General features: G+C 41.4%; 1 protein-coding gene across 3 annotated transcripts in view; it reads right to left on the bottom strand.

Moving 5' to 3' along the window:
* col21a1 (collagen, type XXI, alpha 1) overlaps positions 1–26,295 on the bottom strand; it is a 58,932-nt gene extending 32,637 nt beyond the window's left edge. Inside the window, exons 1-9 of one of the 3 annotated variants that reach the window (XM_082970571.1) lie at positions 25,905–26,295; positions 20,453–20,583; positions 19,675–20,235; positions 18,320–18,485; positions 12,392–12,620; positions 10,415–10,588; positions 9,502–9,579; positions 6,921–7,010; positions 5,600–5,662 (exon numbers count right to left, since the gene is read on the bottom strand). In XM_082970571.1, coding sequence (XP_082826697.1) covers positions 5,600–5,662; positions 6,921–7,010; positions 9,502–9,579; positions 10,415–10,588; positions 12,392–12,620; positions 18,320–18,485; positions 19,675–20,235; positions 20,453–20,552 — 1,461 coding nt within the window. In that variant the 5' untranslated portion in view covers positions 20,553–20,583; positions 25,905–26,295. Of the gene's footprint in view, positions 1–5,599; positions 5,663–6,920; positions 7,011–9,501; positions 9,580–10,414; positions 10,589–12,391; positions 12,621–13,479; positions 13,819–18,319; positions 18,486–19,674; positions 20,236–20,452; positions 20,584–25,904 lie in introns of those variants that run through there. The other 2 variants (XM_014180148.3, XM_082970572.1) reach the window with 2 other exon arrangements.
* Positions 26,296–26,513: the final 218 nt, after the last annotated feature.

The raw sequence follows: 26,513 nt of genomic DNA, 5'->3' as shown, positions 1-26,513 counted from the left end.
TTCAAAGCCTCTAATGGAAAAAGCTAGGAAAATATAGGACTTCAAAATGTCATCCGAACAGCGAGTTGATAAAGAGTTCATTGATAGACAACAATGAACAAATTGAGTTCATCAAAATTAGGGAAACAATGGGTATTTTGTCCCTGATAAAGTTTAGGCAGAAAATGACACAATAGACTTTGTTACATGACTATTTACATGAATAATGATGATATTCAAAATTGAATTTATATGTCACTTTGGGAAAACATTACTGAGTCATTACGGGGTGGTTTTCCGGACACAGATTCAGACTATCGGCGCCTTCTGGCCTTCCGGCACCGACAGAGATGGCCACCTCGCTTCGCGTTCCTAGGAAACTATGCAGTATTTTGTTTTTTTTATGTGTTATTTCTTACATTGTTACCCCAGATAAAATCTAAGATTATTACATAAAGTCGGAAGGAACTATTGGATATAAGAGCAACGTCAACTCACCAACATTATGACCAGGAATACAACTTTCCCGAAGCGGATCCTCTGTTTGGCCTACCACCCAGGACAATGGATCGGATCCCAGCCGGCGACCCAAAACAACGGCGCTGTAGAAGGGGCAGACGGAGCGGTCTTCTGGTCAGGCTCCGTAGACGGGCACATCACGCACCGCTCCCGAGCATACTACTCGCCAATGTCCAGTCTCTTGACAACAAGGTAGATGAAATCCGAGCAAGGGTAGCATTCCAGAGAGACATCCAAGACTGTAACGTTCTTTGTTTCACGGAAACATGGCTCACTCAAGACACGCTATCTGAGTCGGTACAGCCACCTGGTTTCTTCACGCATCGCGCCGAAAGAAACAAGATTCTCTGGTAAGAAGAAGGGCGGGGGTGTATGCCTTATGATTAACGAGACGTGGTGTGATCATAACAACATACAGGAGCTCAAGTCCTTTTGTTCACCTGACTTAGAATTCCTCACAATCAAATGCCGACTGCATTATCTACCAAGAGAATTCTCTTCGATCACAATCACAGTCGTGTATATTCCCCCCCAAGCAGACACATCGACGGCCCTGAAAGAACTTCATTGGACTCTATGTAAACTGGAAACCACATATCCTGAGGCTGCATTTATTGTAGCCGGGGATTTTAACAAGGCTAATCTGAAAACAAAGCTCCTCAAATTCTATCAGCATATCGATTGTGCTACCAGGGCTGGCAAAACCCTAGACCACTGTTATTCTAACTTCCGCAACGCACATAAGCCCCTCCCCCGCCCTCCCTTCGGAAAAGCTGACCACGACTCCATTTTGTTGCTCCCAGCTTATAGACAGAAAATAAAACAGGAAGCACCCGCGCTCAGATCTGTTCAACGCTGGTCCGACCAATCGGATTCCACGCTTCAAGATTGCTTCGATCACGTGGACTGGGATATGTTCCGCATTGCGGCGAACAACAACATTGACGAATACGCTGATTCGGTGTGCGAGATTATTAACAAGTGCATCGGTGATGTTGTACCCACAGCGTCTATTAAAACATTCCCCAACCAGAAACCGTGGATTGATGGCAGCATTCGCGCAAAACTGAACGCACGAACCATTGCTTTTAATCAGGGCAAGGTGACCGGAAACATGACCGAATACAAACAGTGTAGCTATTCCCTCCGCAAGGCAATCAAACAAGCTAAGCATCAGTACAGAGACAAAGTGGAGTCGCAATTCAACGGCTCAGACACGAGAGGTATGTGGCAGGGTCTACAGTCAATCACGGACTACAAAAGAAAAACCAGCCCCGTCACGGATCACGATGCCTTGCTCTCAGACAGACGAAACAACTTTTTTGCTCACTTTGAGGACAATACAGTGCCACTGACACGACCCGCTACCAAAACCTGCGGGCTCTCCTTCACTGTAGCCAACATGAGTAAAACATTTAAACGTGTTAACCCTCGCAGGGCTGCAGGCCCAGACGGCATCCGCGGCCGTGTCCTCAGAGCATGCGCAGACCAGCTGTCTAGGGTGTTTTTACAGACATATTCAATCAATCCTTATCCCAGTCTGCTGTCCCCACATGCTTCAAGAGGGCCACCATTGTTCCTGTTCCCAAGAAAGCTAAGGTAACTGAGCTAAATGACTACCGCCCTGTAGCACTCACTTCCGTCATCATGAAGTGCTTTGAGAGACTAGTCAAGGACCATATCACCTCCACCCTACCTGACACCCTAGACCCACTCCAATTTGCTTACCGCCCCAATAGGTCCACAGACGACGCAATTGCCATCACACTGCACACTGCCCTAACCCATTTGGACAAGAGGAATACCTATGTAAGAATGCTGTTAATCGATTACAGCTCAGCATTTAACACCATAGTATCCTCCAAACTCGTCATTAAGCTCGAGACCCCACCCTGTGCAACTGGGTCCTGGACTTCCTGACGGGCCGCCCCCAGGTGGTGAGGATAGGTAACAACATCTCCACCCCGCTGATCCTCAACACTGGTCCCCACAAGGGTGCGTTCTCAGCCCTCTCCTGTACTCCCTGTTCACCCACAACTGCGCGGCCATGCACGCCTCCAACTCAATCATCAAGTTTGCAGACAACACTACAGTGGTAGGCTTGATTACCAACAACGATGAGACGGCCTACAGGGAGGAGGTGAGGGCCCTCGAAGTGTGGTGTCAGGAAAATAACCTCACACTCAACGTCAACAAAACAAAGGAGATGATCGTGGACTTCAGGAAACAGCAGAGGGAGCAGCCCCCTATCTACATTGACGGGACAGAAGTGGAGAGGGTGGAGAGTTTTAAGTTCCTCGGCGTACACATCACGGACAAACTGAAATGGTCCACCCACACAGACAGTGTGGTGAAGAAGGCGCAGCAGCGCCTCTTCAACCTCAGGAGGCTGAAGAAATTCGGCTTGTCACCAAAAACACACAAACTTTTACAGATGCACAATCGAGGGCTGTATTACCGCCTGGTACGGCAGCTGCTCCGCCCATAACCGGAAGGCTCTCCAGAGGGTAGTGAGGTCTGCACAACGCATCACCGGGTACAAACTACCTTCCCTCCAGGACACCTACACCACTCGATGTCACAGGAAGGCCAAAAGGATCATCAAGGACAACAACCACCCGAGCCACTACCTATTCTCCCCGCTTTCATCCAAAAGGCGAGGTCAGTACAGGTGCATCAAAGCGGGGACCGAGAGACTGAAAAACAGCTTCTATCTCAAGGCCATCACACTGTTAAACAGCCATCACTAACATTGAGTGGCTGCTGCCAACATACTGACTCAACTCCAGCCACTCTAATAATGGAAAAATTTATGTAATCAATTCATCACTAGCCACTTTATATAATGTTTACATAGCCTACATTACTCATCTCATATGTATATACTGTACGCTATACCATCTACTGCATCTTGCCATCTTGATGTAATTAAATGTATCACTAGCCACTTTAAACAATGCCACTTTATACAATGTTCTCATACCCTACATTACTCATCTCATATGTATATACTGTACGCTATACTATCTACTGCATCTTGCCATCTTGATGTAATGTATCACTAGCCACTTTAAACAATGCTGCTTTATATGTTTCATACCCTACATTACTCATCTCATATGTATATACTGTACCCTTACCATCTACTGCATCTTGCCTATGCCGTTCGGCCATCACTCATTTATATATTTTTATGTACATATTCGTATTCATTCCTTTACACTTGTGTGTATAAGGTAATTGTTGTGGAATTGTTAGGTTATATTACTTGTTAGATATTACTGCATTGTCGGAACTAGAAGCACAAGCATTTCGCTACACTTGCATTGACATCTGCTAACCATGGTTATGTGACAAATACATTTGAATTTGATTTGATTTGATTTGACTAGAAATAACTTTTAATGTAGATTCTCCATTGAGCTTGCTTTTTAGTCCAACACTAGGTTTAATCTGTGTCCGGGAAATTGCCCCTACAAGTTCAAAGTGATAGTAGAGCTGGGACAAGCAAACAAGCAATATCAGCAAACATGCCAGATGTTTTCAGTTACTGAATTTCAAGGTTCTTATGTAAGCATTCATACAGACATTCTTACCTCCTGCTTAACAGTTTCAGTGAAATCTGACTCATACCACAAAAAAAAATAAAAATGCCAAACCGCTAATGCACAAACGCCTACTAAAAAATCTACTGCTTCTGTAAGATTTATCCTGTTACAGTGACAGTCCCCTGCGAGGTAACATGTACTGTACTGTTTCATGGAAACAACGACCATGCGTCCTCTTAAACATTTTTGACACTAGGTTAGAGAGACATTCACCTTTACAAATTACATGACAGATTCTTCTCTTTTCCTTTCTGTTTGATGTTAGAGAGCATCTCAGGGAGGACTTGCTCCATGACTATCTTCATGGTCTGTTTCATAATCGTTATGTTCTGACTATAAGCCACTTAACATGTAATCAGGTGAAAATCCAATATGCTTTAGCATCTTCAGTGGCAACCAGATCATTATATCAAAGTCTACACTTAGAAAAAAAGGGTTCCAAAAGGGTTCTTCGGCTGTCCACATAGGAGAACCCTTTTTGGTTCCAGGAATAACTTTTAGGGTTTCATGTAGAACCCTCTGTGGAAAGGGTCCTACATGGAACGCAAAAGGGTTCTACGTGGAACCAAAAAGGGTTATTCAAAGGGTTATCCTATAGGGACAGCCGAAGAACCCTTTTTGGTTCTAGATAGCACCTTTTTTCTAAGTCTACTCTCTGCAGATTTATGTATGTTAGAAACTGTGGCAGCAGTGATTACTTACATTTGAGTACAATCTAGTCTAGAAATAGTAGATCTGGGCCTGTATCCACAAAGCGTCTCAAAGTAGGAGTGCTGATCAAGGATATGTCCATTTCATCTTAATCTTTATGATCAGCGCTCCTACTCTGAGACACTTTGTGGATACGGGACCTGGACTTATTAAGCATATTTAACACAAAGCTTTACTGAAAATAATGAAATATGATCTCCATCTGGCCCGCCTCATGTGCCCAGTCATCACACTGGCAGGAGTCATAAAGTTTCTCCTGCCACCCAGTAGGGAGAAAAAGCCTTTAGAGTTAAGTACCAGGTACTGTACTTAACACTCAGACATTAACCTCTTTTCCCTTTCCTTTTAAGCATGTGAAAAATGCCCTGAAATCCCTGGAAGGTAAATCCTGTTGGAGAAAGGGTACTATTAGCACCACCATGTATTCTACCCCGGGTGCCTATGACATGGGCGTCAATTAAGGCAGCCCCCTGCACCTGATTCAGAGGGGTTGGGTTAAACGTAGAAGACACGTTTTGGTTGGATGCATTCAGTTGTGCAACTGACTAGGTATCCCCTTTCACCCTTTCTTTCCAAGTGTGCTCTTTAACCGTTACAACATTAAAGGGAATTCTCTTGACATCCAAAACATCCAACTGGCATCCAACTGATTTGAATGGCCATTCAGCAATGTCCCGAATAGCAATTAATCCATTTCGATTCATTTATTTTCTTCAAAAGTGTTGGATTCTGATGGGTGTTGAGTGAGTGGATGTTTGTATATTAAACTATGTAGTACTCACAGGCTTACCATCAGCACCAGCAGGACCAGCTTGACCTGGGTTCCCCATTGTTCCTGCTTCCCCCTGACAGAGAACACAGCATGTTATTGACTGGACCATTTTGATCTTTAAACAATACCATTGCACCACTCATGAAACCGCTGAACTACTCAGAAGCTGTTTGTCTATTGCATGCTGCAAAGCAGCACCGATTTGGTTTTAAAACATGTTCTTTGTGAGGAGCATCAAACAGAAATGCTTTTTACCTTTCCTGGAAAAGACCTTTCAAGGCTTTACAGACTTTATCAGTACGAAAGATCATTCTGAGTTCATGTCTCAGCAGGACATTTTGAGCTTTACTTGATTCAAGATGCCCTTTGTTACAATTCCTGGTAATATGTCAGCCCCATAGGAGGCTGGTGGGAGGATATATAGGAGGACGGGCTCATTGTAATGGCTGGAAGGGAGTAAATTGAATAGTAAGAAACACATAACAATTATGGAAACAGCATGTTTAACTCCATTCCATTGATTCCATTGATTCCATCCCAGCCATTACAATGAGCCCATCCTCCTACAGCTCCTGTAGCTCCTCCCACCAGTTTCCGCTGATCCAGCCCAAAAGATCCATCTGCGAACCAGCCATGCTTGTAGACTTCTGGATGTATTATTAAAACCTTTAAGAGCAATCTTTTCCTGTTGAAAAACTGGATTTGTACCCATGCGTGACTATGGCCTTATAAACACAAACATGCCTGCAACCTTGTGCACTTTTACAGAATAAAAGGACCTGTTGCTGTGGTAATATTGCTTAAAGGTGAAATGTTTTAGTTTAAGTTTTAACATCTTATAAATTCTTTGGCATATGCTCTATGAACAATTAAATGTGTCACACAGCACTTTATTTTTGTGGCCCATTTAAGGAAACTTTCTTTTGCCTAGGAGCCAGTCTGTTTCTACTTTTAGTCAACTTGTCATTCTCTTGTAACTAGTCCCTTTTTCAATGGTTAGTTATTTCCATCAATAAAGACGTTGGGAAAGGTCTTATTGATAACATCTTCCAACCACAACCCAATCACATGCATTGCTGTCACAGTGACGTACTGTAGGCACAAAGCCACATCCGTTTGAACCGCATCTTTCTATTTGGCTGTACGTTCACGTCTTGGATGAATTGGTCATGCAAGTTGTGGGGAGACAAAACAATTTATGTCAGAAAACTGTTCAAAAGTGAAACGCTTTCAGAAGTGTATTTGATTTGCACAGCACCGTGTCCTGATGGAAGGAGTTGACACCTGATTTAGAAACTGGCAAGCGCTGTGATGTAACCCTTCTGACTGACCTTCATTCCTTGAAGACCAGGAGGTCCGGGAGGACAGGTACATGGTTCTGGAGTGGGGTCCACGTCTATGTCACCAGGGCCATTGGCGCACTGGAATAAACAAGAAACACGCACACCATTCACTAATGGCACGTAGCCCTTTCCAGCGGCTAAATGACCAAATCGCCTTCTAGTGGCCTCATGGGTGGAAAGTTATTCATATTTTTCCTAATTTCATAATTAATCAAGATGATTAAAAAAACAGCCAAAAATCCAGTGTTCCAATGTCAAACTTTTTTTTCTCTTATTTCTTCTGTTACGTATATAAAGTGTAATATTGGGATGCAAACTCAAAATTGAATACATTTCAACTCTATATCTGACATGGTACAGGTGTCTTCTTTTTTTAAGCCCAGAACCATGTGTGTGAGGTGTGTACTTTTCTTTCAAAGTAGATTACCAAGAAACACTCTGCCTACTGCAGTAAAAGGTTTTAATAGTGATCACTAAGCCATAGTCTTGTCATATGGAAGACATACGAGCAATTAATCAATGATATGTCTGATTTCCTGCTAACAGACACTCAGACAACTGAAGCCAAGGGAGTGCATTCAGTTCAGGTCTCTTAGCAGCCGTATCATTTAGCATTTGGCAGCCTAGTAGCATTCACACAGCAGACACTTCCAGCAAAATGACTTTGCAAACATAGTTCTAGAGACAAAGGGCTATATTACATGTTTATAGCAAGAGACAAAAAACCTTGACTGCATATTAGTACAAATATGTTTGCTTGCTTGACGCAAGGGAAAAATATTACTTTGGACTTACCCTGAAATTCATAAAATGTAACTATAGGTATGTTCAACATAACGTCATTACCATGTGATTACTTTTTCATTACCGGTAGCCTAGCGGTTAAGAGTGTTGGGCCAGTAACCGAAAGGTCGCTGGTGCAAATTGTCAAGCCGGCAAGGTGGTAAAAATCTGACGTTTTGCCCTTGAGCAAGGCAGTTAACCCCCAACAACAACTGCTCCCTGGACACCTATGATGTGGACGTCGATTACAGAAGCCCCCCGCACTTCTCTGATTCAGAGGGGTTTGGTTAAATGCGGAAGACACATTCCGATCGAATGCATTCAGTTGTGCAATTGACTAGGTATCCCCTTTCCCTTCCCTATTACAACATTGTAACTATAGTTAGTGCTGTGTAGTTACCTGGGTATAAGGGAAACTTAAAAGATAACTCCACCCAAAAACTATCTTTTACTTTGTTTCATGAGTCCTTTGTTGAGATAGTCCCAAAATCTGTTGCATGTCAGCAACCACATTTTCAAGATACAGTATAACAGTATATATAACTTTCAAAATACAGTAATACAGCCAGTATTTTGCATTATATGATGGTGTGTATTGCATCATATAATTGCTGGCATGCAAAACAAATTGGGATTATATCAACAATGGACTAATAAAACCAATACCAAAAGATAGAATGTTGGGTGGAATTTTCTTTTAAGGTAAAGATTTACCTATACATTGCACAACCCCTAGCAGATTGGTGATGGCAGGTAGCCTAGTGGTTAGAGCGTTGGGCCAGTAACCGAAAGGTTGCTAGATCAAATCCCTGAGCTCACAAGGTAAAAATCTGTTGTTCTGCCCCTGAACATGGCAGTTTACCCACTGTCATTGTAAATAAGAATTTGTTCTTAACTGACTTGCCTAGTTGAATAAAGGTTACATAAAAAAGGGACACTGCGAAAGACCATTAAATAATGTGTAGTCTTACCTCTTGCGATGAAAATTAAACTGGGGTTTACTTTGTAAGCAAGCAAAGCCATCAGCCAAAATACATACCTTTCCGTCCTGGAAATAAAAGGAGCGAGATTATGTCATGGAAGCGCCTGGAACCTGTAATCTCACACTAATAGACCAATTTGTTAAGACAATAACACTGGTTGAAGGTAAATGAGACACTGAAAGACATGCAGGGAGAGAGAGAGAGAGAGAGAGAGAGATGCTGGCATGTGTTTTCAGTGCCTCTCTCTCCCTCTCTTTTTGTTTCTCCCAAACTGATATCCAGAAACCACATATGCAAAGCAATGGTCTGGCATCGTGGGTTAGTAGTGAAAGCAATAGCCAAGCCAATGCAGCATTTGGCCACTGCTTCACAAACAGATTTGATGTCAGACGGTAAAATAACAGTGAGAGCAATGTGCATGTGGCAAGCAGAGGTAAAGGCGCTCCACCACAGCACAGTAGAAAGCAGGATGAGGTCAAACAAGTGATACGTGTAATAATCTATAAAACACGGGTCATATATCGTGAATCATATTCCTAGTACCATATGATTCAATGCACAACTGAAAGAGGAGAAAGAAGAAAGAAAAAGTAACGTTTTTTTGACAAATTTCAACAGATTTCAAAATGAACATGGTATGGATTTTCCCCGATACTAAGTCATGGTGGTGGTATGGTGGTATACAGTATAGTGGTGCATTGTGATCACAAACAGGAAAATATGTGATCCCTTGAAAAATGATGTTTGGTTTTAATGTGGCACATTTATTACAAGGACAGATCCAAAAAGGTGGTTGTACTCACAACTCCAGGTATTTCACAGGCAGTCTCACGGTTGTTCTGCTCGGGGTCGCAGTAGATCCTGAGTTTCATAATCTCAAACTGTTAAAGATAAAGGAATTATCATGAGGTCGGGGAAAAAGCATTTCAACACTAACAAGTGGCTACTTTATCTTGATAACAGTTTTATAACAATTCATGAAAAGTAATAAGTCCCTCTCATCACCATACCAGGAGGTTATTTCTATAGACTTAAGTGACACCTTCATTATATTTACGATACCTTGTAAGGATTTACTTGCAGGTCATTTTCAAGTTTTATGGGTTGAAAACAAATCCAGCGACATTCTGGTTGCACGTCTCAAATTAGCTTGGACAAAAGTTGTTAATTTTAACACACATCATTATGATTGATTGCAGGTTGAGGATGTTTGGCACAGCACACCAAGTATCAACATGGCCAAATAAAGCAAAGACTAAATAAGATGTAGAGGGCAGAGAGGTTCTTCGTGGCAAGAATTTCTAATCCACTGAGGTCAATATGTTTTAGAGGAAAATACAGAATCTTGACTCTTCACATCCTACTTTTAAACAGTTAGACCAATAGCCGCTTAAATGTGATCCAATGTACAGATGTAGGATGTTAGTTTGATCACAATGTTGAAGGAGAACTTTGCAAAACTTGTGGTATATTTTAGGTTTTAAAAGGCTTCTAAAATGTGTAATTTCCCTCACAAAAAATTCATCAACCCCTACAAAAATGCCCATTAATTGTAATCCACATAATAATTCACATTTCCTGTTGCAGAAGGATTATTTTCTTGTTGTAGCAAACTGGCTCAAATTAAGATCCTACGTCTGTAGACGACAGTTGTCTTGCTCAAAGAAGCACAAATGCATGTTATTGGTTCTGAAAATGTTGTCTCCGGATACTTACTGGTACAGTTGTCTCTTTGCTGACATACTTTCCGATCTGGGTCTTCCCATTAATGAAGATACCAACAGGAGGTTCCAATGGCATGGTTTCAATTTCCAGGTCATCAACATACAGGGTAACATCCTGCTCAGTGACCAGTAGGCGAAGCTGGTGCCAGTTCTCATCAAATAGTTTCTATTTGACAAGAAAAGAGGATAAAGAATGATTATATATACAAAGGTCAACAAGGTCTAGGAGAATTTAGCAACTGGCCTACTAGAGAGTGCAATGGCTATTAAATTGTTGGGCAATCACAAAACATTGATAGAAAGAACAATGGAGAAACAAAGAATAAAGACAGCCTCAGCTTTAGAAGATCAGTTTCTTTTCTTTTTTGTTAAAATCACTAATCCATATGGTCAAAACATAAGAAATCAAAGGCTGTGTTTAGACAGGCACCTCAATACAGATATTTTTGAACTAATTAGTATTTTGACCAATAACATCATATATGTTTACATCAGATATCTTTTAGAGCTGATCTGATTGGTCAAAAGACCAACTAGTGAAAACAATATCAGAATTGGTCTGCCTGTCTAAAGGCAGACCAAGACATTTACCTCAGGCATGTCAAGAAGCCATTGTAAAGTAGGCTTCGGCTAGCACATGGCCAGTAGGAAAACGTTGGATGATTTCAAATAGTCTGATATGGTGAATGATCTCCAAGAAGTTTGATTATCTAACCATATTGAATCATTCTTTCAATTCACTACATTCCATTCTCCTCAAATGTCACAGTCTTCAATCCCCCACATCCCAGTCCTTAGAAAGCTGGTTATTTTCTGGAAAATGCTTCTTTGGAATGTAATGTAGTTTGTTGTAATATCGTTAGTGTGTGCAGTAATAAATCCTATCACTGTTTTATGAGGACTCTCTGTGTTTCATGGACTGTAGAGACTGTACATCTGCCTCGGAGATTTTCATGATGATTGCCAGTTCTGGTGAGAAATGAATTAATGACTTAGCCAGACTATTTTTGTTTCTCTTTTCCAAATTTGAGGTTTTATAAATGCCACAAACAGGTCATGATTTTACATTTTCATTAAGGCTTGGTACAGATGTATCATCTTAATCACTCTTTTGTTGCTGAGAATTTCACTGTTTCACAGGAAATGCACATGAGCTTCGTGATTTAAAAAAATTAATTGAAAACCTGCACTAACCGATGGTTATAGTAACAGTATTCCACTTTACATGTAGCCTCATTTTGGCCCGCTAATAGCCTAACCACCGATCAAGCAACATTATGGATTAAACGTTCAAATCCTGTTGCTGCAGTATTATTTTGCTGTGACAATACAAGTCAAATCAAATCAAATTGAATGTCAAATGTGCTGAATATAACCGGTGTAGACTTTACAATGAAATGCTTACTTATGAGCCCTTTGCCAACAATGCAGAGTTAAAGTGTAAGAACAATAGCTAATAAAAATAGAAAATAGTAACACAACAAATAACAATAACGACTCTATACACAAGGAGTAACAGTACCGAGTCAATGTGCAGGGGTATGAGGTAGTTGAGGTAATATTCTCATGTACGGTACCACGCAAAAGTTTGGACACACCTACTCATTCAAGGGTTTTTCTTTGTCTTGATGCAAAGCTGTCATCTTTGAAGAATCTCAAATATAAAATATATTTTGATTTGTTTAACACTTTTTCTGGTTACTACATGATTTCATATGTGTTATTTCATACTTTTGATGTATTCACTATTAGTAGAAAATAGTAAAAATAAAGAAAAACCCTTGAATGAGTAGGTGTATCCAAACGTTTGACTGGTACTGTAGGTAGGAGTAAAAGTGACTAGGCAATCAGGATAGATAATAAAAAGAGTACTAATAAACAGAGGTCAAATGAAGATCCGACATCTGTAAAGTACTATCATGTCATGTGTCTGTTTTGGTGGTTTAGAAGACTCATGGTGTTGGGGTACCTTGGAAGGTTCTTGTTGGAAGACCACTGTCTGAGTATCACCTGGTGCTACACTGGTTGTAGTGAACTTGACATTGCGTTCAAATCCGTTAAGTGTGACAGCCATTTGTGGTTTCCCGTTATTGGTCTGTACCCTCCATAAGTCCCACTCTTCCCTGAGCAGAGACCCCTTGTACCTCAGTGTGGACACAAAGACATAGGATGGAGGCAGGCCGTCTGGAAACAAGTTCCTGTGGGCCAAAATGAAACAACCAGTCAATCACATCACCATGAAACAACCAGTCGATCACATCACTATGAAACCAGAGTGATAAAGTAGACATGGCAATAGTGACACTCGTAGGAAAGGTTATCATCCTTAGCTCACAATCTGTAGATACTACACGATTATAAATGTAAAAAAATTATGTAAAACATCACAGCACAATTGAAAAATATATGGCACATGGAAACCAAATGAGGGTGGTCTATGGTGATAGGTGTTGTTGTTAAAGTACCATGTATGTAAAATGCGCATGTAAAATGTGTATGCAAAATGTATATGAAAATGTATTTATAAAATGTATGTACACTACCATTCAAAGTTTGGGGTCACTTAGACATTTCCTTGTTTTTGAAAGAAAAGCACATTTTTGTCTATTAAAATAACATCAAATTGATCAGAAATACAGTGTAGACGTTGTTAATGTTGTAAATTACTTTTGTAGCTGGAAACGGCTAATGGAATATCTACATAGGCATACAGAGGCCCATTATCAGCAACCATCACTCCTGTGTTCCAATGGCACGTTGTGTTAGCTAATCCAAGTTTATCATTTTAAAAGGCTAATTGATCATTAGAAAACCCTTTTGCAATTATGTTAGCACAGCTGAAAACTGTTGTACTGATTGAAGAAGCAATAAGTAAGTAAGTAAGATGGCGCCGGAGAGGATGGCAGATGTTTTACGTGCCCCCAGCCGATTGTGTTTTTCTGTTCGTTTATTTGTGTTATTTTTAACTTTTTTTAAAAACTTTTTTGTACATAAGTTGCCGCTACCGTCTCTTATGAGCGAAAATAACTTCTAGACATCAGGACTGCGATTACTCACGACGGACTAGCAGAATCCTCTTTTTCCTTTCACGACTATGACGAGGCCGACGCGAAGGATACACTGCTTCCTCGGGAACAGGCCCCGATCCCGTGATCTGCGTGAAGAGGAGGCGGAGAAAGAGGGGGTGAAGGTCAGGCTGCCTTCGGAGAATTCATAGGCGATCGAATATGACTGTGGTGGTATGTAGCTGTTTACATGACACCACAGTCAGAGGCTGGCACTAAGACAGCATTGAATGAGCTGTATTCCACCATAAGCAAACAAGAAAACGTTCACCCAGAGGTGGCACTCCTAGTTGCCGGGGACTTTAATGCAGGGAACCTTAAATCCGTTTGACCAAATTTCTATCAGCATGTTAAATGTGCAACCAGAGGGAAAAAAAACTTTGGACCACCTATTCTCCACACACAGAGACGCATACAAAGCTCTCCCTCTCCCTCCATTTGGCAAATCTGACCATAATTTTATCCTCCTGATTCCTGCTTACAAGCAAAAATTAAAGCAGGAAGCACCAGTGACTATATCAATAAAAAAGTGGTCAGAGGAAGCAGATGCTAAGCTACAGGACTGTTTTGCTAACACAGACTGGAATATGTACATACCCCAACCAGAAGCCATGGATTAGAGGCAGCATCCACACTGAGCTAAAGGCTAGAGCTGCAGCATTCAAGGAGCGGGACTATAACCCGGAAGCTTATAAGAAATCCCGCTACGCCCTCCGACAAACCATCAAACAGGCAAAGCGTCAATACAGGGCTAAGATCGAATCGTACTACACCAGCTCTGACGCTCGTCGGATGTGGCAGGGCTTACAGACCATTACAGACTACAAAGGGAAGCACAGCCGAGAGCTGCTCAGTGACACAAGCCTACCAGACGAGCTAAACTACTTCTATGCTCGCTTCGAGGCTAATATCATCGAAACATGCATGAGAGCACTAGCTGTTCCAGAAGACTGTGTGATCATGCTCTCTGCAGCCAATGTGAGTAAGACCTTTAAGCAGGTCAACATTCACAGGGCCGCAGGGCCAGACGGATTACCAGGACATGCACTGCGAGCATGCGCTGACCAACTGGCAAGTGTCTTCACTGACATATTCAACCTCTCCCTGTCCAAGTCTGTAATACCAACATGTTTTAAGCAGACCACCATAGTCCCTGTGCCCAAGAACACAAATGTAACCTGCCTAAACGACTACGACTACATCTGTAGCCATGACGTGCTTTGAAAGGCTGGTTATGGCTCACATCAACACCATCATCCCAGAAACTATGACACAAAAGTGGTAGGCCTGATCACCAACAACGACAAGACAGCCTATAGGGAGGAGGTCAAGGACCTGGTCGTGTGGTGTCAGCGTGATCAAGTCAAAGGAGATGATTGTGGACTACAGGAAAAAGAGGACCGAGCATGCCCCCATTCTCATCGACGACCTGCAGTGGTGCAGGTTGAGAGATTCAAGTTCCTTGGTGTCCACATCACCAATAATCTAACATGTTCCAAACACACCAACACTGTCATGAAGAGGGCACGACAAAACCTATTCCCCCTCAGGAGACTGAAAAGATTTGGCATGGGTACCAAGATCCTCAAAAGGTTCTACAGCTGCATCATCGAGAGCATTCTGACTGGTTGCATCACTGCCTGGTATGGCAATTTCTCGGCCTCTGACTGCAAGGCACTACAGTGCGAATGGCCCAGTACATCACTGGGGTCAAGCTTTCTGCCATCCAGGACTTCTATACCAGGTGGTGTCAGAGGAAGGGCCTAAAAATTGTCAAAGACTACAGCCACCCTAGTCACCCTACTCTCTGCTATCGCACGGCAAGCGGTACCGGAGTGCCAAGTCCAGGTCCAAGAGGCTTCTAAACAGCTTCTACCCCCAAGCCATAAGACTCCTGAACATCTAATCAAATGGCTACCCAGACTATTTGCATTGTCGCCCCCCACACCCTCTTTACACCTTAATCACCAATACTACTCCCTTCACAGAACAGCGCAAACTGTCTCTTACCAAAATAGAAAAATGAATGGTAGTCCCCAGTGCACAACTGAGCAAGAGGACAAGTGCATTAGAGTGTCTAGTTTGAGAAACAGACAACTCACAAGTCCTCAAATCGCAGCTTCATTAAATAGTACCCACAAAACACCAGTCTCAACGTCAACTGTGAACAGGCAGGAGACACCTGAAACCCCACCTCTTTAAGGAATACCTAGGATAGGATAAAGTAATCCTTCTAACCCCCCCCCCCCCCCCCCTAAAAGATTTAGATGCACTATTGTAAAGTGGTTATTCCACTGGATATCATAAGGTGAATGCACCAATTTGTAAGTCGCTCTGGATAAGAGCGTCTGCTAAATGACTTAAATGTAAATGTAAATGTAACTCCGGGATGCTGGCCTTCTAGGCAGAGTTGCAAAGAAAAAGCTATATCTCAGACTGGCCAATAAAAATAAAATATTAAGATGGGCAAAAGAACACAGACACTGAACAGAAGAACTCTGCCTAGAAGGCCAGTCGCCTCTTCACTGTTGACGTTGAGACTGATGTTTTGCAGGTACTATTTAATGAAGCTGCCAGTTGAGGACTTGTGAGGCGTCTGTTTCTCAAACTAGACACTCTAATGTACTTGTCCTCTTGCTCTGTTGTGCACCGGGGCCTCCCACTCCTCTTTCTATTCTGGTTCGAGCCAGTTTGCGCTGTTCTGTGAAGGGAGTAGTACCCAGTGTTGTACGGGATCTTCAGTTTCTTGGCAATTTCTCACATGGAATAGCCTTAATTTCTCAGAAAAAGAATTGACTGACGAGTTTCAGAAGAAAGTTCTTTGTTTCTGGCCATTTTGAGCCTGTAATCGAAACCAGAAATGCTGATGCTCCAGATACTCAACTAGTCTAAAGAAGGCCAGTTTTATTGCTTCTTTAATCAGTACAACCGTTTTCAGCTGTGCTAAGATAATTGCAAAAGGGCTTTCTAATGATCAATTAGCCTTTTAAAATGATGAACTTGGATTAGCTAACACAACATGCCATTGGAACACAGGAGTGATGGTTGCTGATAATGGGCCTCTGTATGCCTATATAGATATTCCATTAAAAAATCAGCCGTTTCCAGCTTCAATAGTCAATTACAACATTAACAATGACAACACTGTATTTCTGATCAATTTGATGTTATTTTACTGAACAAAAAATTTGCTTTTCTTTCAAAAACAAGGACATTTCTAAGTGACCCCAAACTTTTGAACGGTAGTGTATATGTAGCAGAAAGGCTATAAAAGAATAAATATATATATATATATATATATATATATATATATATATATATATATATATATATATATATATATATATATATATATATGTATTTGTCCTCCGAAGAGGGATGTTTAATACATTTTTTAAAAATAAAACAAAATATTGACACGGCCACTGGCGTTGCACATACTGAGGTATGGGGGGGGGGGGGGGGGGGGGGCACGAGATTTGGGGTCCCCCAACCCCCCCAAAATATCATCATACCATGAGAGAAATGTTCAGAATTACAGGAAATTTGCTTTGTAACTACAACATTTTCTCTCAGCAATGTGTAGAATGTCAGGAAATTAGCTCAGAGACTCTTGAAAGTCAGAACAATCGTTGTCCGACAGGAAAACTGTATTTTTATAGTTAAAAAAATATGATTTTGTTGTGTTATTTTTATTTGAGCTTAAAATGTACATTCATGCGAATCTTAGAAGGGGTGAGATTTGTTTTAGGAATTCTCTAAAAACTTTCGAAATGCCTTTGTCCGGAGCAAAGGACCGCAATTTCAAACTCTCCAAAAAAGTGTTTAAAATTCTAACAACTGTTAATGATGGTTATTAACTAGAAAATTATCTTATTGAGTTTCATGAAATAGCCATCTCTGACTTTAAAACCCCCTAGATGTGATTGACACACCCATGTGTCACAAGGTGATGTCATTTTGGATATTGAGTAGCTCCCTGTGTGTTTAAGTTAGAGACATACAGTACAATTTATTGTATTGGCTGCAGCTCAATCCCCACTTTCCGGATATATAAAGTTTTCACTTAATCCATACAACCGAGCTTTTGAAAGTGGCCTTTTTATACACATGAGAGGATCCAGACAAGACAATTGCCACAAATCTGTCTGTAAAACCCAAACAGTGTGAGTTACAAACTAATAAGCTTCAGGGAAGTCGTATGAAGGTACCAGGCTGCAAAAAAATGTATAGGTAAAATGTGCCAAAAATAACATGACCAAACATGGGTCTAAGTTTTCTCATTCAAAACCTTGTTCCTTATTATTTATTTTTTACTGTCTTTTTTGCAATTTATTAATGTGTAGTTCAATGTGTTTCTATGGGCTGTAGCAATAAAGGCCAAATTCAATATTATATCAAATATGTTTTTTTATATAGGCCTTTAAACACTTGTTAGATAATAATTGTTAAAATAAAATGCCTTTTATGCTGTCTGATGGGGTTGGCATGAATCCAGTTAGTTGCGTTTTATGAAAACAAAGACATTGGAGGTTGTTCCTTTACATGCTGTTATACTGTAGCTAATACTTTGGTCTATCAAAATATATGTTTCATTTTTTTATTTTTTTAAGACAAATATTTGTGGAAAGAAAGTTGAGATTGTCCTGTCTTTCAAGAATCCCTGAGCTATAAAACAGCAACAAAAAAATATATACCTCATAGCCAAAATGTGTAAAATAGCATGAGATTAGCTATAAATCTGCACATTTTTCTCTCAGCCCACATGAAAAACAGGGGGCCCAGTGAAACTGCGCTACGCCACTGGACATGGCATGGTGTTTTAAGCTTACGTCGTGCTTTCACTCAGGTCAACGCGAGATGTCACCTGGAAGGCTTTGGAGCCATAGAAAGACCCTTGAGTTTTTTTGACCTTTTTGGCCAAATTAAGATACTGTAGAATATCGAAGCCCTTCACATCACCGTTATCGACTGAGATACTGCTTGGACAAACAGTCTCTGAAATAAAGAGAATGAGAGAATTTAGAACACAGCAGAGTATGTATTTTTGTGTGACTGGTTGAACATCACAAACACACTTTCATAGAAGTACCACCATCCTTTTTTCTGGTCAGGCTGCATGTTAATTTAGAGTTAAATACATTTCATTTGATCTGGAAACTGAAATGTCAAATAATCTGTTGTAAAAGACATTGGAATGGATCACTGGACATTTTGCAAATATGCAGGCTGTCTAAAGAACATCCCTCCCATTGGGAAAACCAGACAGAATTTGACCCTTACACCCACACCATAATCACGCATCTTAATTATTACAGTAGGCTATTCATTTACATGGGATCAGGCATCCTTATTGTTTTTAAGTGGATACAACCTCTGAAATAGGTCCGATTTTCCTAACTATTGTTTTATGTTTGGTTCTGGGAGTTGTTTTTGCTGTAGTTCTTGATGAAACACTTTTGTTTTAAATAACTTCACTAACCTTTACTTCACTCTGAAGCATGAACCAGTATCTGGGCAAAGGAGATGATGAATATGAGGAGATCGCCTCTCTGCACAAACGCTACCATTCAAGCTACCATTCACCAGCTCTGCAAGCGTCAAAATGTCAGAATTACTAAATAATTATTGCTGCCAGCAACTATTGTAATTTACTGCCGTTACGCCATGTATGTTCCTTCAAAGAATATCTAAATAAAAATCTACAAGCAGCCCAAAAAAAATCATGATGTATTGTTTCTTACCAGAAGGTGCCTCTTCTGGTCAAAAACAATAGATAGATGTTTTGTTGTTGTTGCTTGTTCATTTTTATTTAGGACAGAGAGCAGATCACATCATATCTTCACCTCCTTTGCCCAGATATTGGGTCACCTGAAGCACTAACATCACATTGACATTACTCTCTTGGCACAGTTTGGCTAGTCATCCACAGTCATCAGCTTCAGAAAACATTTACATTCCCAATCAATAGATCTTGAGAAAACATTCGATTTCAAGACATTTCTTGGTTTTGAAGAGCTTCAATGTTTGGCAATGTGCAAACATGTTAAATAAACCGAAGAGTCCTTAAAGGCCCTCTCCTTCATTTTAACGAACAACAACAAAAATGTCAGCCCACTTGGTTTGTTATAAAGCTAAGGTATAGGGCTTATGACGGTCCCCATTTTGTCATCACAAAAATGCCTACCTTCACACAATTTCTGCCTTATGGTCTCACGGATCTTGGAAATAGCTTTATAGTCATCAACGTAAAACACGTAGTTGGAGGAAGGTTTGTTTCCAATAGCATTCAACTCTGCCCCTTCTGTCTCAGATCCCACACCAATGGCAAAGATGATTATCCCTCTTCTCCTGGCTGCATCTGCTGCAGCTTTCACCTCATCTTGTGACTTCCCGTCTGTTAGGACCACAGCGATTCTAGCAACGCCATTTGGGCCTCGCTCAGACAGGTTAAACAGTTTGTCGCTAGCAAACTGTATGGCCGTCCCAGTCCTTGTGTTTCCTCCCATGTAGTCAATGGATTCCATGGCTCTAATGAGATCCTTGATATGAAGGTGCTTCCCTAGTGGAATATTTATGATTGGATCATCACTGTATTGGACCACTCCGATCTGGGTGAACTTCTGTCCGATGTTAAAGCTTGTGGTAATGTTGACTAGCCATCGCTTGACTATTTCAAAGTTCACATCAGCTACACTCCACGAGCCATCTAGGATAAAGACCAGATCGCTTGCAACAGTCTTACAACCTGTAAGAGACATGAGACACATGAGTGGTGTTATACAGCCTTGGAAAAAACATTAATGTAGAGTATTCACTTCTTCTAAAGGAATGGCCTTTACCAATACGGTTCATAGAGAGCTTTCCTGGACATCCATTCTGTTTTTATAGTAAACCTGAGAGATAATGGACACCATGCAATGGAAATGTGTCACACATAACGATGAAGACAGAAGCACTCTTACTGAATCTCATGTCCTCATCTTGTGCTGTACAAGACAAGTGAAGGAGCATGAAGCACACACACCGCAAGACACAATGCATGGATCTTGTTTTGCAACCCATGATGCTGAAGTACCAAACTCCAATTGTGCCCCTATAGGGAAAGGGAAACAACACATGCATTGCTGAGATTGTTGTTACAATTGCTCATATCAGTTAACCAATCAAATAACTGCAGACTGTTTTTCTTACTTGTCACTGCTGTTACTTGAATTGCATGCAATGCATATCTTAATATTGAAAGTAGACATATCTGTGACAAAAGATGGAGGGTCAGTATATTGCATTTGTTGTAAACAAGATAAAGCAAATTAAGTATGTGTTAGTGGCAATGAAACATGGAAGAGCATTCTGAGGTCTCTCTCTCTCTCTCTCTCTCACACACACACTCGCTCTCTCTCACACACTTGCTCTCTCTCCGTGTGTGTGAGTACTCAGAATTGTTTTGATCATACTTCTTTGTTTCCCTCTAGCTTCTTTAGGAAACTGTATATTTTATTGCAGTTTCCAGCCAGTGCAAGTTAGAAACTGCAGACATTATAAAATGAGGAACAGATATGTTCCATAGAAAGCATTTGTGGAAGGAAGGAAGGACCTTTCGTCAGCTCAGTCAATCCATCCGATCAACCTTAAGCAGTGGGTTTTCCTAAGACAATGACCAGACTTGGATAGATCAATTCTGCAATGACCGAGATCTAATCCTGATCCACCATATGTAACTGTGCAGTCGGTTTGTTGTCACAGCCATAACATGACTGTGTTTTTCCACTCCCTGACCTGGGATTTGCGGCACAGCTCAGTGAGGCTCCAAACTGCCATGGTAGAGCCGGCCATTTTGTTCCGGTCTTTCCCCCCCAATCCGTCCAGAGCACTGGGAGAGGTTGCTGGAGCAGCAGCGTGACATGGGCAATTTGGTATGGTCAGTGCAATCCGGTATCCTTGGGACGTTCCTACCATAAACCTTAACCTTAACCCCTATCCTTACCCTAACCCTAACCCTTACCGTTTTAAATTTCAACTTCAATGAGGTGACGTCAGAGTTGGGACTTCCCAATGATCACAGATAACAACACCCATTCGGTATTACCCCAAACTGGATATTTCTACATTTCTGCTAAAGCCACATGGAATTCATTTATGGCGTCAGACAGTGAAATTCTAGCTCTTGACAGTGACCAAACACATGTAGTCATGACGAATGGATGGCAACCATTGTCCAAGACAAAAAGAGACCTGGTTGTGATTGGACTACACAGTTAAAGCAACACATTCCTGAATGGGCTACATTAAAGCTTGATGGAGTAGGCACCACCTGAGAATGCCACAAAATTCTCTAAAATAACCCATGCACTTGCTTTGCAGGTCAGTGCAGTGCCGTTAACTATATGTTTATTTTTATTTTGTATGACCCAGTCATACATACGCTGACGTTATTGCAGCAGTGCAGACACTTTATAGCTCTCCATCTTGGTCTAGATGACGGGTCGCTGGTATATAGTTTATTATAACCCCCCCGGCTAGAAAAACACAAAACAATATCCATCATAAAGATCAAAAAAAATTCTGACATACATATTGCCTAAAACCCATAACATGACTTCCAACTTCTATTCCAGACACCTTATTTATTATTATCGAGTCTGAGTTATTCATCTAGTTTGCAGCAATACTTTGTAAAATATTTATGTCATGCCTGGTGGGTTGCATCCAGCTGGACATGGAAGTCAGGAAGCTCATGTTGAACAGCTGATTCCTCCAACTTTTACAGAAAAGGTGTTACCAACAGAGTTAACCTGTTCGTGGTTCGAGCCAAAAACACAAACTTATATAGATGATCACTTACGGATTTTCTGGTTCCTTCATTTGGTTCTTACCCTAACCTTTTGGTTGCTATGTTCTTCTGATTCAACGAGTTATTGTTATGGATAAATTTGAGATGTTGTTTTCACAACTCCAAAGCTACTTGGGGAAGTTAATGTGCACCTACTAGAACAGCTATTTAAACATTAGCACCTGCTGTCTTAAATTACTGTGTTTAATATGTCAGCCATTGCATTTTGGACTGAACTGCTTTAAATAATGCAATTAAAAGTTATTCCATCCCAAAATCAATAACTGCTGTTCAGCATGTACTACAACCAATGATTTATACAGTATGTACACTAGCTGACTGACTAGCTGTTTCGAAGCCACCGCGCCTCAATCGTAGCACTCCGCCACCATTGTAAAAAATATTTTGGAAGCTATATAAATACATTTATTTTTACACCTTCATTTGTTTTTGCCAGCTTCATTCTATTATAAGCTCCTTATTTTATTACAGACACATACATTTTATTATGTTAGCTAAACAGAAAAAATATATATACACTGCTCAAAAAAATAAAGGGAACACTTAAACAACACAATGTAACTCCAAGTCAATCACACTTCTGTGAAATCAAACTGTCCACTTAGGAAGCAACACTGATTGACAATAAATTTCACATGCTGTTGTGCAAATGGTATAGACAGCAGGTGTAAATTATAGGCAATTAGCAAGACACCCCCAATAAAGGAGTGGTTCTGCAGGTGGGGACCACAGAACACTTCTCAGTTCCTATGCTTCCTGGCTGATGTTTTGGTCACTTTTGAATGCTGGTGCTGCTTTCACTCTAGTGGTAGCATGAGACGGAGTCTACAACCCACACAAGTGGCTCAGGTAGTGCAGCTCATCCAGAATGGCACATCAATGCGAGCTGTGGCAAGAAGGTTTGCTGTGTCTGTCAGCGTAGTGTCCAGAGCATGGAGGCGCTACCAGGAGACAGGCCAGTACATCAGGAGACGTGGAAGAGGCCGTAGGAGGGCAACAACCCAGCAGCAGGACCGCTACCTCCGCCTTTGTGCAAGGAGGAGCAGGAGAAGCACTGCCAGAGCCCTGCAAAATGACCTTAAGCAGGCCACAAATGTGCATGTGTCTGCTCAAACGGTCAGAAACAGACTCCATGAGGGTGGTATGAGGGCCCGACGTCCACAGGTGGGGGTTGTGCTTACAGCCCAACACCGTGCAGGACGTTTGGCATTTGCCAGAGAACACCAAGATTGGCAAATTCGCCACTGGCGCCCTGTGCTCTTCACAGATGAAAGCAGGTTCACACTGAGCACGTGACAGACGTGACAGAGTCTGGAGACGCCGTGGAGAACGTTCTGCTGCCTGCAACATCCTCCAGCATGACCGGTTTGGCGGTGGGTCAGTCATGGTGTGGGGTGGCATTTTTTCTATGTGCTCGCCAGAGGTAGCCTGACTGCCATTAGGTACCGAGATGAGATCCTCAGACCCCTTGTGAGACCATATGCTGGTGCGGTTGGCCCTGGGTTCCTCCTAATGCAAGACAATGCTAGACCTCATGTGGCTGGAGTGTGTCAGCAGTTCCTGCAAGAGGAAGGCATTGATGCTATGGACTGGCCCGCCCGTTCCCCAGACCTGAATCCAATTGAGCACATCTGGGACATCATGTCTCGCTCCATCCACCAACGCCACGTTGCACCACAGACTGTCCAGGAGTTGGCGGATGCTTTAGTCCAGGTCTGGGAGGAGATCCCTCAGGAGACCATCCGCCACCTCATCAGGAGCATGCCCAGGCGTTGTAGGGAGGTCATACAGGCACGTGGAGGCCACACACACTACTGAGCCTCATTTTGACTTGTTTTACATCAAAGTTGGATCAGCCTGTAGTGTGGTTTTCCACTTTAATTTTGAGTGTGACTCCAAATCCAGACCTCCATGGGTTGATCAATTGGATTTCCATTGATTATTTTTGTGTGATTTTGTTGTCAGCACATTCAACTATGTAAAGAAAAAAGTATTTAATAAGATTATTTCTTTCATTCAGATCTAGGATGTGTTGTTTGTGTTCCTTTTATTTTTTTGAGCAGTACATTTAGAAATATTCCTTACAATATAGTTTGTTATATTCCCCACTACAAAATCAAAAATACTTACTGCCCAGTGCAGTAAAAAATGTATATATTTTCACACTGAGGTTTGAATAATTATTTGAAATTCAGAAAATTATGATAATGCCCTTTTAGTGTAAGAGCTGTTTGAAAATACCACCTGAAATGTCTGCCTGTTTTGATGGGAATTCCAATGCTCTCTGCCAATAACAGATAGTTTTTCAGTTGTCTCTCCCCTCTCAGACCACTCCCAGACAGTCCTAGCAAAATTCTTGCTTGAGAAATTGCTCTTTGCTAAGAAGCAATTTTTTCTTCATGACCATATTAATAGAAAACAATCACAGTAAGTTATTAATTGTTACCCAGAAATGATTTGATATTGAGATACAAATGGCTCCATTGGACCTTTAAATACATGTAATTTTGTCCTTAAAACATTGATTTGAAATACTGTAGAGTTCCATTCATTCCTGTGGAGGACTGCTTCTTCTGGGGAGTGCCAATATGGCAGACTGGTGGTTTCAAAGTCTCTCTTTGGCCAATACATAGCATCAACAATCCAGGGTTTATATACATAATTGACTACAACTTTGCCAAGGTAAGGGGAACGTTAATTAATGCCAAGTTCCTCAGGCACCAAGGGAAAAGCCAAAACATTATATTAGCTCTCCCTTGAAATCAAATCAAATAATCAAAACCATGAACCCATATCATCACAGTAGACTAAAACACTTGGAGCCTGGGAGGGGTATATTATCATCCAATGTGTTCCTATTTTAGAATGAGCTACAGGCTAGGGGTTTACTTTTGGGATTGCCTAACTTTTGTTTTATATAAATCTGTCACACTCACAGAAACTCATGAAAGCAATTTATGCAAACCCCTGATCTTGGTATTTCTATGGATTTTGTTCCCTCAACTTTTTTTCTGTTTATGAGAGGAGACTGAGTCGAGCGCCAAGCAGAGTTCAGTTAAATAATTCCATTCATTCTTTGCATATGACAGAGGCACAAACAAGGGACTGATAACTGCTCCTAATGTCTTCAGTATGCTACCTGCCTTCTGCCGCTGCAGCCGCTCAGATCATAGGAATCTAAACACTAGTAGATTATCACATCTATTGAGACATTGATGAAGCACAAAGCTTCAGTGAAAGCTACAACACACTAAAACACACTCAAAAACCAGAATGATCTGAAATTGTACTGAAAGTTCATACTCAGTCTAAATCCCAAAAGGATCCAACAGGTACAACTTGCTTTACAATGTATTAAACAATTGAATAATAAACCCATTTCAAACAAGAAACAGTCTGTTTTCAAATTTAAACATGAATCATTCTTTAGCATACCGTAGATAAAAGTATTGGCATCAAAGGCCCTTGCAGACCCAAAATCAACAAGTGTACAAAATGTAGTTTTGCAAAAATTTCCAACCCAACCGCCCCCCCCCCCCCCCCCCCCCCAAAAAAAAAGTTACCAGAGGTTAGTGTAGTCCGAGTATCAGTGTCCCCCGTCACCTTCTCATATGTGACCTGTGGCCATAACCGTGGCAAGGTCTAGGTAGAAGAAGAAGCTGTGTTTGGGGAAGAAGTTTCAGCACTGCACCAAATGTTCCTCCTGTGACTGAAAGCCTGCCCTCTCCATTTACTTTCCAGTTCTCTCGGTCTCTCTCTCTCTCTCTCTGCCTCTCTCTTCCCCTCTCTCCCCCTGCCTCCCCTTCTCACTTTCTTCCCCTCTCTCTTGCTCTCCCCCTCTTCCCTTTCACTTTCTTCACCTCACTCCCTCCCCCCTTCTACCCCTCTCTCCTCCTGTTTCTCTCTCTCTGCCTCTCTACCTCTCTCTCTTTTCTCTGGGTCTTCTCCGACTTTTACTGACCAACAGCCACTCTTAATTATCCAGGCTAAAAGAGAGAGACAGATAAGAAATACTGAGAGAGACAGCCTCTTTCTGTCAGTGCCAGGAGAAAAATAGTAGTCAAAAGGACAGGATTGTGTGTGGGGGCTGAGGGTATACACATGAAGTCCTGAGGGTTCCAGGAACCAGGGTGGGTCCTAGATAAGGCTACAGGCTTTCACATGCTGGGACC

Source organism: Salmo salar, chromosome 28 (genome assembly GCF_965601325.2).
Source record: "Salmo salar chromosome 28, fSalSal1, whole genome shotgun sequence".
Classification (NCBI taxonomy): domain Eukaryota; kingdom Metazoa; phylum Chordata; class Actinopteri; order Salmoniformes; family Salmonidae; genus Salmo; species Salmo salar.
The sequence above is the reverse complement of the archived record's forward strand: the minus strand, read 5'-3'. Positions and strand labels throughout refer to the sequence as shown.